The following is a 15,536-nucleotide window of genomic DNA, read 5'->3' as shown; positions in this document are numbered from 1 at the left end:
TTCTAGTTGTCGTGAATGACGGTATCCACTCTGATCCTGTTTTTGATCATGCCTGTAAACCCCTCTATTTCAGCCCTGCTCAGAACAGGCTGTTTCTGTGTCTGTACCTTTAAATATGTAAATGAGCTGTGTCTGACCACTCCCCCTCTCTGGAAGGGCTTGGCTGTACTTGGTGCTTTCTCTCTCCATGTCCTATTGTTTACGGTGAGAAGGCAGACTCAGAGGGCAGAACAAACACCTAGCTGTGGGAGTGTCACCCACCTGGGGGAGGGGCTACTGCCCTTTGTGATGTCATGAAGGGAAAATCTCCAAACGGCCTGTTTGAGCACACATTTTCTGAAAAGTGGAGCAGGGAAAAGATGGAGAGGATGGACTTTTCTCATCATTGGGGGGTTTGTAGACGGACTAGAGACACATTAGTGTTAGAGGAACACGGGGAAGTGGGCGTTTATCTGATGTTTTACTGAATATTTAAAGTGACATCATCATGAAACAGCACGGTAACAAAAAGTGGTTTATTCTCCAAAAAAACCAACAAGCAAGACAGTATAATGAAAAACACTACAAAGATTACCAATGACCGAATAAATCACTGAGAAGGGTTCAAAAACCCCTACACCAAACAAGTCCCAAGAAAAACAGCTAAAAGATGGACGCCCTTAAAAGCACCAAGTTAAAAAAAAATGGCACACTAAGGAATTAAAAAAAGAAAACTTCACCTCACTGAAATAAGATGGCAGAGCACTGTATCGGATGTTTCTGAAAGTGATGTATCATGTATGTATCATTGATCATTAAAACTTGACTGATGTCCATTAACACTGCGCCTTTACACTGAAGTCGGGCTGGGATTTGTCTCGCAAACCTGAAGCATATTTACAAGTATTACATCCAGATAAAAGTGGAATCAAAATGAGTGATAATACGCCAAAGAGTCAGATGGTGTCTTGCTTGTCTCGGCCCCTCTTCTGACTCCGCCCCCCCCTCCCTCCCCCCTCTCTCAAAAGTACAATGAAGTCTCAAAACTACAGATTCTTTCCTCCCGCCTTCTGCCCTCTGTTAGTTTTTGTCGTCTTTCTTCTCGTCTTCAGTCGGGTATGAGTGCCAAGTGAGTCTCTCCTCGTAGAATGAGATGACCACCTGTGGACACTTCACGTTGGCCTCCTTCGCCGGCACCAGGTCTGCCTCGTCTGAGTTTTTCCTACAAACAACACACACACACACACACACACACACACAAATAATTGCTTTCAAAACAAACAAGGCAGTTTTTTGTTTTTTTTAAAGTCATTGATGTTCTAGTTTGAGCAGCTGCCATCAGGCTCGCTGCATACAAACCATTTCATGAGGAACATAAGTTCTCCCGTGGAATCTGTGGCGCCGATAATCCGTTCTGGTTCCAGACCTCGAGCAAAGCCCCTTAGCTTCTCTGTCTGAGGATTAGAAAAAACATTTAAACAACTTAACATGAACAGAACAACATTTTCTAGCAGTATTTCAAATTCCATTTCAGATTGAAAACAAGCGTTGCCAGGGAAACCTTAAGGCAACTTGTCCACCTCAAACAGGAGTTTCAATAGTGCAATTAGGTTCAACAGGGAGGATGACGCCCTGCCTTCTACTCTGTAACTTTGGCAGCGCGTCCAGGTTATTTCGCGAGCAGTGTTTACAACTTCACGGCACGAGTTCACACAGCAGCCTTCAGCTAAAAAGAAGCCAGTTAGCACGTCTCTGTACCGTTTAAAACAATGACTTCAGAGGCAGAAGAGGACGATGACGGGTGGAGCTAGGAGGAGAAAAACTGAGAGTTGCCGAGCAAGAAGACGGACTAGTTTCATCCGTAACATACTTTTTAGGGCTACGTTAATTTTTCCTTATCCGGTAACCCGGGGCAACACAGTAATTTGAAATATAGTGACTGTAGCAATGTGGCACAATGCGATATCTAACTCGCAGAAGCTGCACTGTTGATGCTTTTTTTAAATCATCATAATAATTGACTGTCGTAATACAGACAATGATTTTAAGGCCCTGACACACCAAGGAGACCGTTGGCCGCTCTTCTTTTCTTGTTCCACTAATAAAAGACCAAGGGCTGACAACGCCAGCGCCATTTTCAACTTTTTATCAGACGTTATTCTCCATTAGAAGAACTTGAGGGGTGAGAAAATTTCCTTCTCTTATCACAACAACCTTTTATTTGTCCGTGTTCTTCCTCGTCCTCTTCCGGTTTCCTTGGAATGACGATTACAGACTACCGCCGCCTGCTGGCATGGAGAGTTACTGCCACATGCATGTGCAAAACGTACGTGGTGGTCGGCCGTCGGCTGCAGTCTTTGCGGTGTGTTCTAGTGCAACTTTTTGGACAAGACAAAAGCCTTTACACCAGCCACAGTAAAATGTTCTTCTGTCTTGTTTTGTTCCACAAAACATCTAAAAACACGAAGATAATCAGCAAGCTTTCATGCATGACAAAGACGAGCATCAGAGCTTCACATGTGGGTAACAAACTTAAAATCGTTGCATATTCCTGAAAGTTACCTCTCCACTTGATGTGTAAATGCATGAAGGGCACCCTGACTGTGTTGATGGGAAAGAGAGCCTGTTATTAACGGATCAAATCAAGGTTAAGACACCTTTGAAGCCGTCCCCTGAATCAACACCTGCCTCATCACGAGCAGCTGCACCCAGAGCCTGTGATGTGGTTTCTCATGACTTAAAAAGACTTCCTCATCATGATCAGGTTTCATGTTTGCTTTAAATAAAAAGGAACATCTGCTGCCTGCAACTCTTCCTTTTACCAACGCTTCCTCTGGCGGTAAGTTTGGGGTTTTTCCATTATTCCCCGTTGATATTTTTAACCGATTTGTCAACAGGTTTTTTTTTTTTGTCTAAGCTACTACTATTAAATGAATCAGGACCCTTCACACTATAAATGCTTTGTTAAAAGGGAAGGTAGGTAGGGTGACTTTTTCTGGACAAAAAAACCCCAAAGAATTGGGGCTTACATCGTCTTTTTTCTTTTTCGATTTGCTTTCATCTCCTTCTGCGTCTCCCGCCGCCTTCCTCTTTCCGTCGTGTGCCAATTTCTGAGACTGCAAATATTCTGCGATCAGATCCGGACAGTCCAGGTTGTCCTCCGGCTCCCACGTGTTATCTTCACTGCGGGGCACACAAGTACAAACAACACTGCATGTTTTTTGCTGGTATTTTGGAAATCATTTTAATGCAATCACTGCTTTTGAAGGAATGTAGCGATCTGATAATGTCAAGAAAAGATGGAGCCGGGACACTCACTTGGAGAAGCCTTTCCACTTGAGAAGATACTCCACTCTCCCCTTCACCACCCGCCGATTCAGGACCTTCTCCACCACATATTCTTCCTCCTCCTCCTCTTCCTCTGCCACGTCATCTGGCTTCTTCTCCTTCTTCTCAGGTGTGGTCAGTTTAACCTCTGATGGATTTTAAAAAAAAATAAAAAAAAGGTGTAGTGAGCAGTCAATTCCTGGAGACAACAACCAACTTAAGCTATGATTGCATGGAGAGTTCTGATGTTTACATTTCTTAGGGTCATCATGTGTCACTTTCTCACAACTGAGTGCAGTTTTTAATGAGTTACAAACATTTATAGTGCCATATAAATCAACTGTATTCATTCTTGGACTTGGCACAAAGGACAAGTGAAATAGAGATATTGATGTAAGAAAATAAACCTTCTGTGACAGCGGGGGCATCGTTAGGGGTTGGTTCTGGAGTCAGGCTCATACTCATCAGGTAGACCTGGGGACCAGCAGGTTCCTGGTCAACACAAGAGAGGAGAAAACATTGGAGAATGAGGTTGATTGAGAAAATCAAAAGATGTAGATGAAAAGTGATGTTTAGATACCCGTCTGTTACATTATTATTACACATATGTTGTAACATAGTAATGCATTTGGAGTGCATTCATTAGATCTCTTTGGGGTTATGTGTTATGATTTTGAAGCTGATCACCCTTTAAACAAGACACTAATCTGTATAATTATCACATCACTTATTAATAATGATGCAGCGACGTATACACGGACATCATGCCTGTTACAGCCAGCATCAACAACAGTGCACACAGGAGGTTTGCAACACCTGGCGGCGGCAGAGCAGAGACTAACATTGCTGTGGGAAATTAAAGGATGATCATGAATAAGACAGGCTTCAGAAAATGTGCATTTTGCGTTGTGTTAAACACATCTTGCATGCTACATGGAGGGTTTGGGTTGATATCATTTGCAGGCAGAGGGAAGAAATCAGTGCACGACAAAGCCTCGCAGGGACCATCAGTTTGCAGATAGCTGGTTTTCCTCCATATTGCTTTTGCAACTAATGTAAAAAATACTCTTGGATGTCTGTGTATTATAAGCTCACGCATAATGTATACGATGTTTTATCATCACACACTTGTCGCAGCGCTGGTTTTCATTGAGCAATATGCATATTAACACCTAGGTAATGATAGGGTCGTGCACAATCAAACGATCACGAAACAACACGTTTGGAGGGAGGAGGGAAAGACATGGAAATTAAAACTCACCGATGACTTACAATTAAAAAAAAAAAATCTAAAGTTGCACCCCGGACTGAAGCGGAACAACGCAATAGCCTCTGCTCTGCAATTGTCCAGTTATTAAAAATTGCGGTTTGTCCTGATTTGTTGTCAAAAGATCTGCTAGCACTGTGAAGTGTATCGTTTCCGCCCCTTCGTCTGGTAGAAGAAGAAAATGAGAGCAGCTTCACTGACTGTCAACTCATGTGGATTTACTCCGCTACGTCACAGGCGCCGGGCGTGCCGTGTCCATGTGGTTTGTAGATCTGTGAAAGGAGAGTCAAAGCAAACTGCGGACTGGATTGTTGGAACGACCCCTCAGTTCATTGCATATACCGTATTTAATAAAAACAGCAGTTAATTAATACTTTTGGGTATTTTTATTCCTTTATCCAACTACAAAAATAAAATAAACCTTAATCTAATTCAAGGAGACACCCCTTAATTTACCCTTTCATTTTAATAGGCAAATACCAAATCCATAAAAATAAAAGCATATCAAATGATTGATTGATTGACTGATTGATTGAAGTGTTTATTTCAAAGAGCTGCTATTTACACATACTTTTACTATTTGAAGAATCCCTTTATCATCAATTTATTGCTTTATTCAGGTTGGGCTTCTGGTTTTAAACGTTGCTTATACAGTACAATAATTTTGATATGATATCTTACACTTTATTTATAAACAATATTCTAATATATTAAGTGATTTTGATTGGTTGCTATAGTACACACAAAAACAAGTTCATAAACTTCACATTCACTCTGGTATGCACAAGTACAAGTTGGTTTGTCAGGAGTATTTTTGTACAGCACTGCACACAAAGTATTCAGGAGGTATGCTCCAATATTTGAAGATAAAACATCTTAATCTGAGGTGTTGCTGAGATATCTGGGCACCATGAAAATATTTTTAGATTGATTATATATTTGAATGTTAAGGTATTGTAATTTCTTTTTAAGCATCTAAAAGGGTTTTTAATTTTTTCTTTATTTTCAGAGTTGTAGAATCATGTTCGGGGTGCTGGTCACGCAGTGGTTAGAGTGTGCGCCCCATGTATGGAGGCTTTGCTCCTCCAAGCGGGCGGCCGAGGTTCGAATCCCACCTGTGGCTCCTTTCCTGCACGTCATTCCTCCACTCTCTCTCTCTCCCTGATTTCTGAATCTATCCACAGTCCTATCTCTCCATTAAAGGCACAAAAAGCCCAAAAATAAATATTGAATCATGTTAATTTACTGTAAATTAACCTTTACCATCACAATGTTTAATTAAACAGTCACTGCAAAATAATAACTGTATATATTCTTTCAGTCACCACAACTGTCTATTTATTTATTATTATTATCATTCATTCACTGAACAGCAACTGCTCTGGCCACTTTTTGCATCTTTCTCTCTCAAATCACCACAAATATATTTTTGTTGTTTTTGTAAACGCTGCTGTTGAAGATTGCTGCTAACAAAGTTTTGTTGTGTCCTTGTATACAATGATAATAAAGATTCTATCTATCTATGTTATTTATTTTTTATTTAATCGTTTTTTAATCAGGAGAAAACATGTTGTGGTCTATTTTTAAAAAGATACTTGTTTTTATTTTTTCTTCTTCTTCTTTGCATATATATATATATATTTATATATATATATATATATATTTATATATATTTATATATTTATATATATTATTTTTTTTATTTTTTTATTTTTTTAAATAGCTTAAAAATTAAAAATTAAAATGTATAACAAATGTTAGTGATTTGTTATTTTCCGCTCCGTAGTTTACTCAATGCCGGCGCGCGCACTCCCGGAAGCAATGACGTCATGTCGTGCGGCAGTTGTGACTTGCGAAATGGGAGAAAGGAGGTGTCCGCGAAAACAAACCTCCGTGTTTGAGGATTTTGTACTTTCATAGAAGAGAAACCTCGACAAGCAGAACAACACAGACACCAGAAGCTCTTCTACTTCACCAGGAGATAAAAGACACTCCGTGAAAGTAAGAAGTTACCGAGTAGCTTGTTGTTAGCTAGCTGAGCTTTAGCCTGATTGTTTGTTATGATTCAGACTTTAAACAGCTGTTCGTTATTAATATAAAGACTGACACCTGTGAATTGGTTGGGTATTTTAATGGTGCTCAGATTGTCCTCTTTTTGTCAGATATTCATGTAGTTTAATTGGACTACATACTGAAAAGATAAGCAAATTAACTTAATTAATTAAAAGCTGTTTTAAACAATTAAATAATCTGATTCTGAGTTATTTATTAAGGTTAAATACTCAACAACTTCCGGTTCTAGGTTCGAAAGGTCAAATCGTCCTTTGTCTTTATGTCATTGTTTCTTAAAGTAAACTAACAAAAACAGTTTGAACATTTAGTTTATAATCTGTGACAATTTATATTCAATTAATTCACAATCAGCTTTATTAGCCCGGTGTGCTACACACACACACACACACACACACACACACACACACACACACACACACACACACACACACACACACACACACACACACACACACACACACACACACACACACACACACTCTCACACTTACTCTCTCACACACACACACACACACACACTCACACACACACTTAGTCTCTCACACACACACACACACACTCTCACACTTACTCTCTCACACACTCTCACACACACACACACACTCACACACACACACACACTCACACACACACACACACACACACACACACTCATTCTCTCACACTCACTCTCACACACACACACACACACACACACACACACACACACACACACACTCACACTTACTCTCTGACACACACACTCACACTTACTCTCTGACACACACACACACACACACACACACACAATGATTTGACTTTAATGTAATTAAATTAAATAAATTGGGATATCACAGATATGTCACGTGTCAATTAAATATCAATTTGGTCAAGTTTTGATGCAATTGTCAATGCAACACATTAAATATCAAGTGATCATTAGAAACTGCAGGGAAACTTCTGCACACGCTCTATACTGCACGAGAACAAACACCGGCAATGTTTCGGTACCACAACGTTTCTGTGCAACTCAGACGGAGTGCAGCCCGACCTGTCCCGTGAAAAAGATGTAGACTTTTAAAAGTTTGGTACTTTTCAGTAATTTAAAATAAAACTTTTTACTCGTTTTAAAAAGCATAGTATCGGGAAAATGTTGAAAAAGAAGTCTCTTACCAGGTGTATGATGTTTGGGTTACACTAAATTGGTTTCTCAATTATTGTTTGTATCATTATTTTAATTGTCAAAAGGCCAAAAATATGTATTGTTTATGATAAAACAAAGAGTATTTTATCGCTTCAATCGTCTGTATCCTGATATGAGGAACCTCTACTAGGGCTGGGTATTTCCCACAACATGATTTTTTTAGCACAGCCCTGTATCTGACCCCGCCCCACTGGAGTGGTGACTCCACTTGTTGCTCCCTGAAGAAGCTCTTAGAAGTCTAAATACTATTCTCCAGCTCTGAACGATAAAAAGAGAAATGACGGCGGGAGTGACTCAGTTTATTTCCGCTGACCAGCTTCTTCTCTCTGGGTTGATGAGTCATCAGTTAAGATGAGCACAGTCAGGGCCTTTGATCCTGTTTTCACTGAATAACCTCCTCACTCATGTCTCCTCTTCCTGGCAGTGCATTACTCGATAGGATGATCAGGAATCAAGAAGAAGATGTAAGTGACCGTCGTTAAACTCAATGATTAATATGAAATATGTACTTTGTCTCTTTTGTTGCTCAAACGTCCTCTTTTTAAACTTCCACTCAATAACCAAAGAACAATACCTTTTAGATATGTGTATAAAAACATTAGCAGAACTTACTCTTTATAAAGAGAGGGCTTGATGAGTCATACCTAAACAGTTAAACAGTGATTCTGGAAAACGCAGAAAAAGACACTCACAGTCATCACAGAAGGGTTTTAAATGTATTCTTCTCTGGAGAAACTCTGACTTAGTTTCTGTCTTTCAGGAGTTTGTGGCAGTGCGGGTCCAAGATCCCCGCATTCAAAATGAAGGCTCGTGGAATTCATACGTGGATTATAAAATATTCCTACATGTGAGTATTGATGCTTATCTCTAGGGCTGGGAATCTTTGGGTGTCTCACAATTCGATTTCGATTTCAGTTCTTGGGGTCATGATTCGATTCAGAATTGATTTTCAATTCAAAACTATTCTGGATTCATGATTCAAAGTGTATTTATGAATGAGTACATACTTCAGGATCTACTCCAGTTATCTGTGAGACTGGCTGAAAGAGCTAGCCTTGGCATTTAGCGGCAACCGATTTTTTGGTTATTATGAATTGATTTTAAATCTTACGAGAGAAGAATCTAGATTTTTTTACATAAATTTCACACCTCTACTTATATTACAATATTTTAGGCGCGGCTGTGGCTCAGTGGTAGAGTCGGGTAGGGCTGGGCGATATGGACCAAAAGTCACATCTTAATATTGTTGAGCTGAATGGCGATACCCGAGATGTATCCTTATGTATTTTATTGACAGTCAGATGCAGAATGTCAACATGTACTGAACATGTATATGTGTCACACTCCAGAAATACATTTTGGTAATAGTTTGATTTACTTTATTTATTCAAGAAGTTTCAAAATGCAACAAAACCAAACGTCAACCAAAGGGACAGACAAGAGGAGCCAAGAATTAAAAACACAACTCCAAATGAAAATAAATAAACACACATTAGGCTCAAACTTCTACCACACCAAATTATTTTAAAGTCTTGACAATTTCAGATCCACCAAAATGAACTTTAGAAGCTGCTGAGTCCGCAGCAGACAGATTCCTTACGTTGTGTGTTTGACAGGACGCGAGGTTGTCTAGGCAGCGGCATGTGGCGAGGAATGCTGCATCAGCGACAACGCTCCCTGCCTCAGAGACAGATGTGTTGTGCCAATGTTGACTCATGAAATTGACTTACATCATGTGACCTCACATGATCGCACATCATCCTTTTGTTTGTCGTCGATACGCTCACACACGAGGTTGGAAGTTAGAAATCAAGAGAGTTCAAATAATCTCGTCTCACCTCGTGAAACACGAAGTACAGAAACCACAAATATGCAGAATGTTTAGTTATTTCAACGCTCGTCTTCATCATTCAACCTTTTCTTAAACTCTGGATGGGTAGACTTTAGTGGTTTTCTTAAAGCTCCTGAAAAGACTCATGAACACATCTCTTTGTCTACTCTGTGAGGCTGCAACCGAGAGTCACATTCTCTGTTTATTCTGTAGATAAAACAGGTAAATCTGACTTACATGATAATCTCCTAAAGTTTGAGACGATGTCTTTTTGGACCAGCCTGCAGTTAATTATCATAAAAGACAAAAAAAGGAGCAAATACTCAAATTTAAATATCTGTTCTGCAGCTCGTTGGTCATTGGTCGATTGAAACAGGGAAGTTATGTTGTGAATTTAATCCTCTGATGGAATTTGTTTTTCTGCTTCAATGCTACGGGAACAAACGCTGCCTGTAATTGATTATGGGCTGTAGGAGGGAAGCTTATTCTACAGACATCTGCGTACTGTGTGACACATCGCTGTAACAAATCAGACATGTGATAACGTGTTTGGTTCTACCATGAACCATCGTTAGCAGTTCCACAGCTGGAGCCAGCGTCTTACCTGTAACCTGTTAGGTATTTCTTAAGCTCTATCATCAGCGGCTATCGGTGTGAGGGATCTTTTGTAAGTTTTAGTTTCTTATAGGGCGGGGTCATATGACTTTAAAAATGTTATCCTGATAAAAAAATGTTCATATCAGTGGATATCGATAAATGTCAAATCATTCTTTCTTCCATATTTAGATGCTGATTTTTGCTCCTGAGTGAAAAAGTTGAAGAAACCAGATAGTTAATAGTGGTTTAATTATTCTTTCTTGTCAGAACATGTCAAGCTAGACTTGAACAGAGAAACAATTCACAATCATAAACACAGTTCACGGTGCTGGAAAAGGCAGAGAGAAAAGTTACACTGTGATAATTATCGTTGTCGTTTTATCGTCCAGTCCTAATTTCTTAATGTTCAAAAGTGTATTCATTCTCTGAGCTTGGCCCTTAATCCGTTAGTTCCTTCTTAAAATGTTTATCTTTAAAAACAGATCTCAAATATTTAGTTTCATGTTTAACAAAGGCCGGTACTTCCAAGTTTATTTTTAAGTATTAAACAAGACGAAATAACACTTTTTGGGGAACTATTTTCAGCTGCAGAGTCATCTCAATATCCACAAGTTGAAGGAAGAATGTGCGACATGTTACACATAAAAACAGCAGAAATCAAGTCTCTCCTGTGTAAATGTGTCTCTGAGTCATGACTGTCTACAATGAGTGAGAAGCTCGAGTCCCGCTGGCTGTGTTGTTGGACGGGACAGCATATCTGTTGACATAAAGGTCAAACAAATATTGCCTGAGTTTCTACACTGCCTCACATGTTGACTCTAACACGTTTGTTTTAATCTGCAGACCAACAGTAAAGCCTTCACAGCTAAGACGTCCTGTGTGCGTCGGCGGTACAGCGAGTTCGCGTGGCTCAGGAAGAAGCTCCAGAAGAACACTGGTTTGGTGTAAGTGTGTAAAGCTAGTCCTGTTTTATATTTGGTGGTGTAGTGACGGAAAAAGCAAACATTTGGATCCAAAATGTTCCAGCATGAATTCATTTGTTGCTTTAAAGCTACACTGCGGCTCGGATGACTGCATACCATGTGGAGGAGGTCGCTCACAGACACATTGTTGTTGAGCATTATCTCTCTGAATCTGTAAGTTTCCTGAAGCGCTACGGGGTATTTTTTGCATCTTTAACATCATCGTTTGAGTTCTGATTAGATCCAGATGTTCCCACTGTCCTTCAGGCTGCTGCTTTCAGTAACAAAACAAAAAAAACACACAAAGGAACAACTGTGCACTTTTAAACATCGTGGAGCGTTTAGCAGCTAAGGAGAGTTCAAACGAGTTCAACAGGTGGTCGACAACACAACTCATACAGGAATGATCATGTGGCTCTGAAACTGCTGGATGAATGAATAGAAAACTGTTTGCTCTTAGCTTTTCCATTTCAAAATTGTTTGTCATTTATTCCCTTTGGTAGACAAAAAAATAATTAATAATACTTTTTGTGAAAACAACCCCGACAAATCCCACATATTCTAAAAACTGTCTTTGAGGAGAACTTCTTCTACATCTCCTTTGGGACATTAGGTATTTTTGGCCGCAGGAACTTTTTCATAGTTCTAGGAACTGGGAACCGTCCTCCTTTTCTTTTTGATTCCGCACCGCAGGAACTATGAACTATTTTAGTTCCTTGAACCGCGTTGAGAGGAACCTTTTTAGCTCCTGCCTCAAAGTAGGTACCATGGTGGTGTGGATGCAGACAGAAAACAGTCCCCATGGTGTGAAGTTCTCAGGGACAGTCCCTCTTCAAAAAGTCCCCCGAACCGTTTGGTCCAAAAACACCTCTTGTGGTTTTAAGTGAAGTTATTATAAACACAAATTGTCCTGTTTATTTCATGCACACAGCACTTCTGTTTAGTTTAAGTTTAATATATTTTCTGTTTGACTTCATCCTTCCAGGCCGGTCCCAGACCTTCCAGGGAAGTCTTTCTTCGCCTTCAGTAACGAGGACTTCTTAGAGGGGAGGCGGAAAGGACTTCAGGTCTTCTTGGACAAGTCAGTTCTTTGTCTTTAAAAAAAACATGCAACATGCAAGATATCTGCAAACTGTAATTTCCTGAAAACACACACTGACACCATGTTTTTGTTTTGTATAGAGTGGTGAACATGACGGTGTGTCTGTCAGACAGCCAGCTCCACCTCTTCCTGCAGACCCAGCTGCCGGTCGGTCACATCCAGGACTGCGTGCAGGGACACACTCCCTACTCCGTGACCGACGCCATCCTCACATACGCCTCGTCCAATCGGGGTTTAGCTCAGGCTCAGGAGGAGGATTCCATCAAGGAGCCGAGTCTGACTGTTTCATACGAGTCCATGGAGAGGTAAGTAGGAAGTGAACTATCGACGAGACGCAGTGATGTGGAAGTGACCTTTCACCTTCAGTATCTCTGATTGTATTCAGGCTGACTGTAGATAGAGAAGACCAAACCCTTTAGCATGACTTATTTATTCTATTGAAAACAGATTACTTAAGTTTGGTTAGGTTCAGGGGGCGGCCCGGGTTCAAATCCGACCAGTGGCTTCTTTCCTGCATGTCTTACCCCTCTCTCGCTCTCTCTCTCTCTCTCTCCTTGATTTCCAACTCTACACTGTCCTGTCTCCCTACTGAAGGCACATAAAGCCCCCCAAAAAATTAAATATAAATACATGGAGGAGGCGGAGCTTATGACTGATACTGCATCCCAGCGCTTAATCTTTTGGCTTCACTTCAGGCCAGGTGTTGCGCTGTCCATTCTTTATATAGTCTATGATGAAGAATGGCCCTGTCAAGAAATTGCCTAACTCGGACCCTGTGAACCCACAACAAAAACAACAACAACAGCATGCTGATTTTAATCTTTTAAACTTCCTTGTTTAAAGAGACTAAACAAACACGATATAAAGGGTTAATTCTTAAGCTCTGTGTGTGCTGGTATGTGGGTTTTCTTAAGGCTGAACAAAGTCAGGAAAGCTGTTCTTTATTGTATGGTAAGGCTAAGCTAACTATTAACTGTCTTTAGCTTTACATGTTATATTTCTCATCCAACTCTCAGTGAGAAAGTGGAAGTTGAACTTTTCTTTCCTGAAGCTCTCCAGAAAGTTATGAAGTCAAAGTAAACGTTTTCTCTTTCCTTCTTTTCAGCCCCGCTCCTCATCAACCTCTCCCTCAAACTACAGACAGCTTCAGCCCTCAGCTCCTCTCATGTAGCGAGTCCGACCCTCTTAAAGGTTTACTGGAGCCCTGCGGTAAGGACACAGCCGAGCCGCTGCTCAAGGACAAATCTTCTCTAAGGGTCATTCAGAAGAACAACCATTTAGAGGCTGTCGTTGACGACTGCAACCCAGAAGAGGCGAGCTTTTTTGTGGGTGACAGCCCGCACGAGGGCCTCAGCGTTTCGGATCAGGACCAGCCGAGGAGCTTTCCGATTCAGACACCAGTGGAGGTGCACTCGCCCATGGAAGATGAGGGCGTTGTGACGTTACATACGGATGAAGAGGCGGATCATAGTCCAGTCACAGACGAGAAGGCAGAACAGTCAGAAAGTCCAGTTGAGGAAAATGTAGTGTCCTCCGAGCCAGAAAAATGTGTGAATTCAGAAGCAGTTTTAGATTTTAAGGTCTGTGATGTTGGATCTCAGGAGGGCATTCAGGAGGATCAGGTTTTAGAAAATCATGTAATCTCTGAGGATCATGGTGTTGAGTCTGTTGGTGGCATTGAGCTTCAAGTTGCTGATGAGATCTGTCAGGAGGAGTTAAAGAGCTCTGAAGGACAGAAAGACCAAGACGACGACAAAAGTGATGAACAAGAGCAGCAAGAGGAGACACCACTCGAGCCAGAAGTCCTCCAAGATACTCCCAATGAGCACAGTGTACAAAATGTGGACGACAATGCTGAACCAACGGACCAAGAGAAAGCCGGACAAGAGGTGGATTTGGTCGGGACCAAAGAGGAGAGCGACGAGGAAAGCTGCTCTCTGCCGTCTTCCAACGGGAGCATCATCAAGGTCAGCGACGAGGAAAGCGTCTGTGATGAAACCGAGGACTCGGCGCAGGAAGCGAACGGCTTCATGAAAGCATTACACGAGGACAACACAAACTGGTCAGAAGACGAGCCCTCTAGTGGACACATTTTGGACCTGCACCTGAGCGGAAGCTGTGTGGAAAAAGGGGACATTTCCACCCGAGAACTTCAATACACAACTGACATTAGTGACTTAAGTAAATCTCTAGATCTTAACTCAGCTGTGACCGGAGGAGATTTGACTGAACACAGTGACTTCAGCGTCATAGAGACGAGCTGCTCGCCTGTCTTAGCGGATAGTAAATGTGCAGAGCAGGAAGACCTGGATGCGTCAGAGGAGGCTCATGAGGTGGAGGTGCATCAGATAAACAGCTGAGTGGCATTTACACTCCACACACGATCACTAGCACACAAACAAACTGCATTCTAATATCTGTGAACATGCATCATTGTAAACCGTCTTCACAATGTGAATCCTGTCTGTCAGACATACTACACTTTAAGAGAGCGTCACATAATACCTACACTGTGCTGTCATGCATGAACTGTTTTTCAGAGTTTATATTTAATTTGAAAACCCATATCCTCATTTAACCTCAGGTACACTAAATACTGACACTGTTTCTTCCTCTTCCGGGCTTCTCTTCTGGAGGGTGGGATTGTTTTTTTTGTTGAACAGCAGAGGGCGCTCGAGTTCACAAAAGGAAACAAGCATTTGTTTTCTAACCTGAGTATAAAGAGCTAAAGTTTTTAACTTTTTTTTTTTTTTTTATTGCAAACGTCATGTGACTGCTCTGGGATTTATGGGTTGTTTTTCTTCAGTACTTAAAGAGCAAAACACCTGAGAGATGTTTTAAGACAGAAGGACACCTGAATAGGTAGTCAAAAAAAAAAAAAGCTTCTCTGTTTACACTCACATGTTCGTAGTTACTTTGTGAAAGAGAGTTTGGACTGCTGACAGGATGTTAATCAAATAAAGCTGAATCTGATATGAAATAAAACAGTTTTAACGTACACAATTTTGAAAAAACACTCTTAATAGGCGCTAAAACATTTAAGACAAGATGAACAATTGAATCCAAAGTCGCAGTCAACAGATAAAAAGTCGTGGAGTAAAACTACGACCTGAGTCCAGAGGCGGCAGAACATTTTGTCCGAGTTTCTCCGGGTTAGCTGCTGGAGTTTAATTTATAAACCTTAAGACAAATCAGTTTGATATCTTCTAAATTAA

At 40.8% G+C, this 15,536-nt stretch overlaps 2 protein-coding genes across 3 annotated transcripts; one reads left to right on the top strand and one right to left on the bottom strand.

The window, feature by feature from the left end:
• Window positions 1–500: 500 nt before the first annotated feature.
• Window positions 501–4,755, bottom strand: cbx1b (chromobox homolog 1b (HP1 beta homolog Drosophila)). Of its 2 annotated transcripts, none has more exons than XM_020649819.3 (6): window positions 4,568–4,755; window positions 3,714–3,798; window positions 3,298–3,454; window positions 3,009–3,162; window positions 1,339–1,433; window positions 501–1,201 (listed from the first exon to the last, which is right to left on the bottom strand). In XM_020649819.3, exons 2-6 carry the CDS (start codon window positions 3,769–3,771, stop codon window positions 1,060–1,062), a joined length of 606 nt encoding a protein of 201 aa, XP_020505475.1. In that variant the 5' UTR covers window positions 3,772–3,798; window positions 4,568–4,755; the 3' UTR covers window positions 501–1,059. The 2 variants fall into 2 exon arrangements, with proteins under 2 accessions (XP_020505475.1, XP_020505476.1); XM_020649820.3 differs by having other exon boundaries at window positions 4,579–4,755.
• A 1,649-nt stretch (window positions 4,756–6,404) lies between these two features.
• On the top strand, window positions 6,405–15,395 carry snx11 (sorting nexin 11). The gene is made up of 7 exons (XM_020649833.3): window positions 6,405–6,574; window positions 8,254–8,293; window positions 8,590–8,676; window positions 11,101–11,201; window positions 12,205–12,300; window positions 12,402–12,626; window positions 13,427–15,395. The coding sequence occupies exons 2-7, from the start codon at window positions 8,270–8,272 to the stop codon at window positions 14,679–14,681; spliced, it is 1,788 nt and encodes a 595-aa protein (XP_020505489.3). The 5' UTR covers window positions 6,405–6,574; window positions 8,254–8,269; the 3' UTR covers window positions 14,682–15,395.
• The last annotated feature ends 141 nt before the right edge of the window (window positions 15,396–15,536 follow it).

The sequence above is a fragment of the Labrus bergylta genome, chromosome 21 (assembly GCF_963930695.1).
Source record: "Labrus bergylta chromosome 21, fLabBer1.1, whole genome shotgun sequence".
Lineage (NCBI taxonomy): Eukaryota > Metazoa > Chordata > Actinopteri > Labriformes > Labridae > Labrus > Labrus bergylta.
Note: the sequence above shows the minus strand (reverse complement) of the source record. Positions and strands in the feature narration are given on the sequence as shown.

Bases quoted from the DNA above. Each gene is read 5' to 3' on its own strand.
- cbx1b (XM_020649819.3), bottom strand. From the start codon at position 3,771: ATGAGTATGAGCCTGACTCCAGAACCAACCCCTAACGATGCCCCCGCT. The intron at 3,163-3,297 runs GTGAGTGTCCCG...TGTGCCCCGCAG, and splicing joins AAGTGGAAAGGCTTCTCCAA to TGAAGATAACACGTGGGAGC. The intron at 1,202-1,338 runs GTTTGTATGCAG...TGTTGTTTGTAG, and splicing joins CTTATGTTCCTCATGAAATG to GAAAAACTCAGACGAGGCAG.
- snx11 (XM_020649833.3), top strand. From the start codon at position 8,270: ATGATCAGGAATCAAGAAGAAGAT. The intron at 8,294-8,589 runs GTAAGTGACCGT...TCTGTCTTTCAG, and splicing joins TCAGGAATCAAGAAGAAGAT to GAGTTTGTGGCAGTGCGGGT. The intron at 8,677-11,100 runs GTGAGTATTGAT...TTTAATCTGCAG, and splicing joins ATTATAAAATATTCCTACAT to ACCAACAGTAAAGCCTTCAC.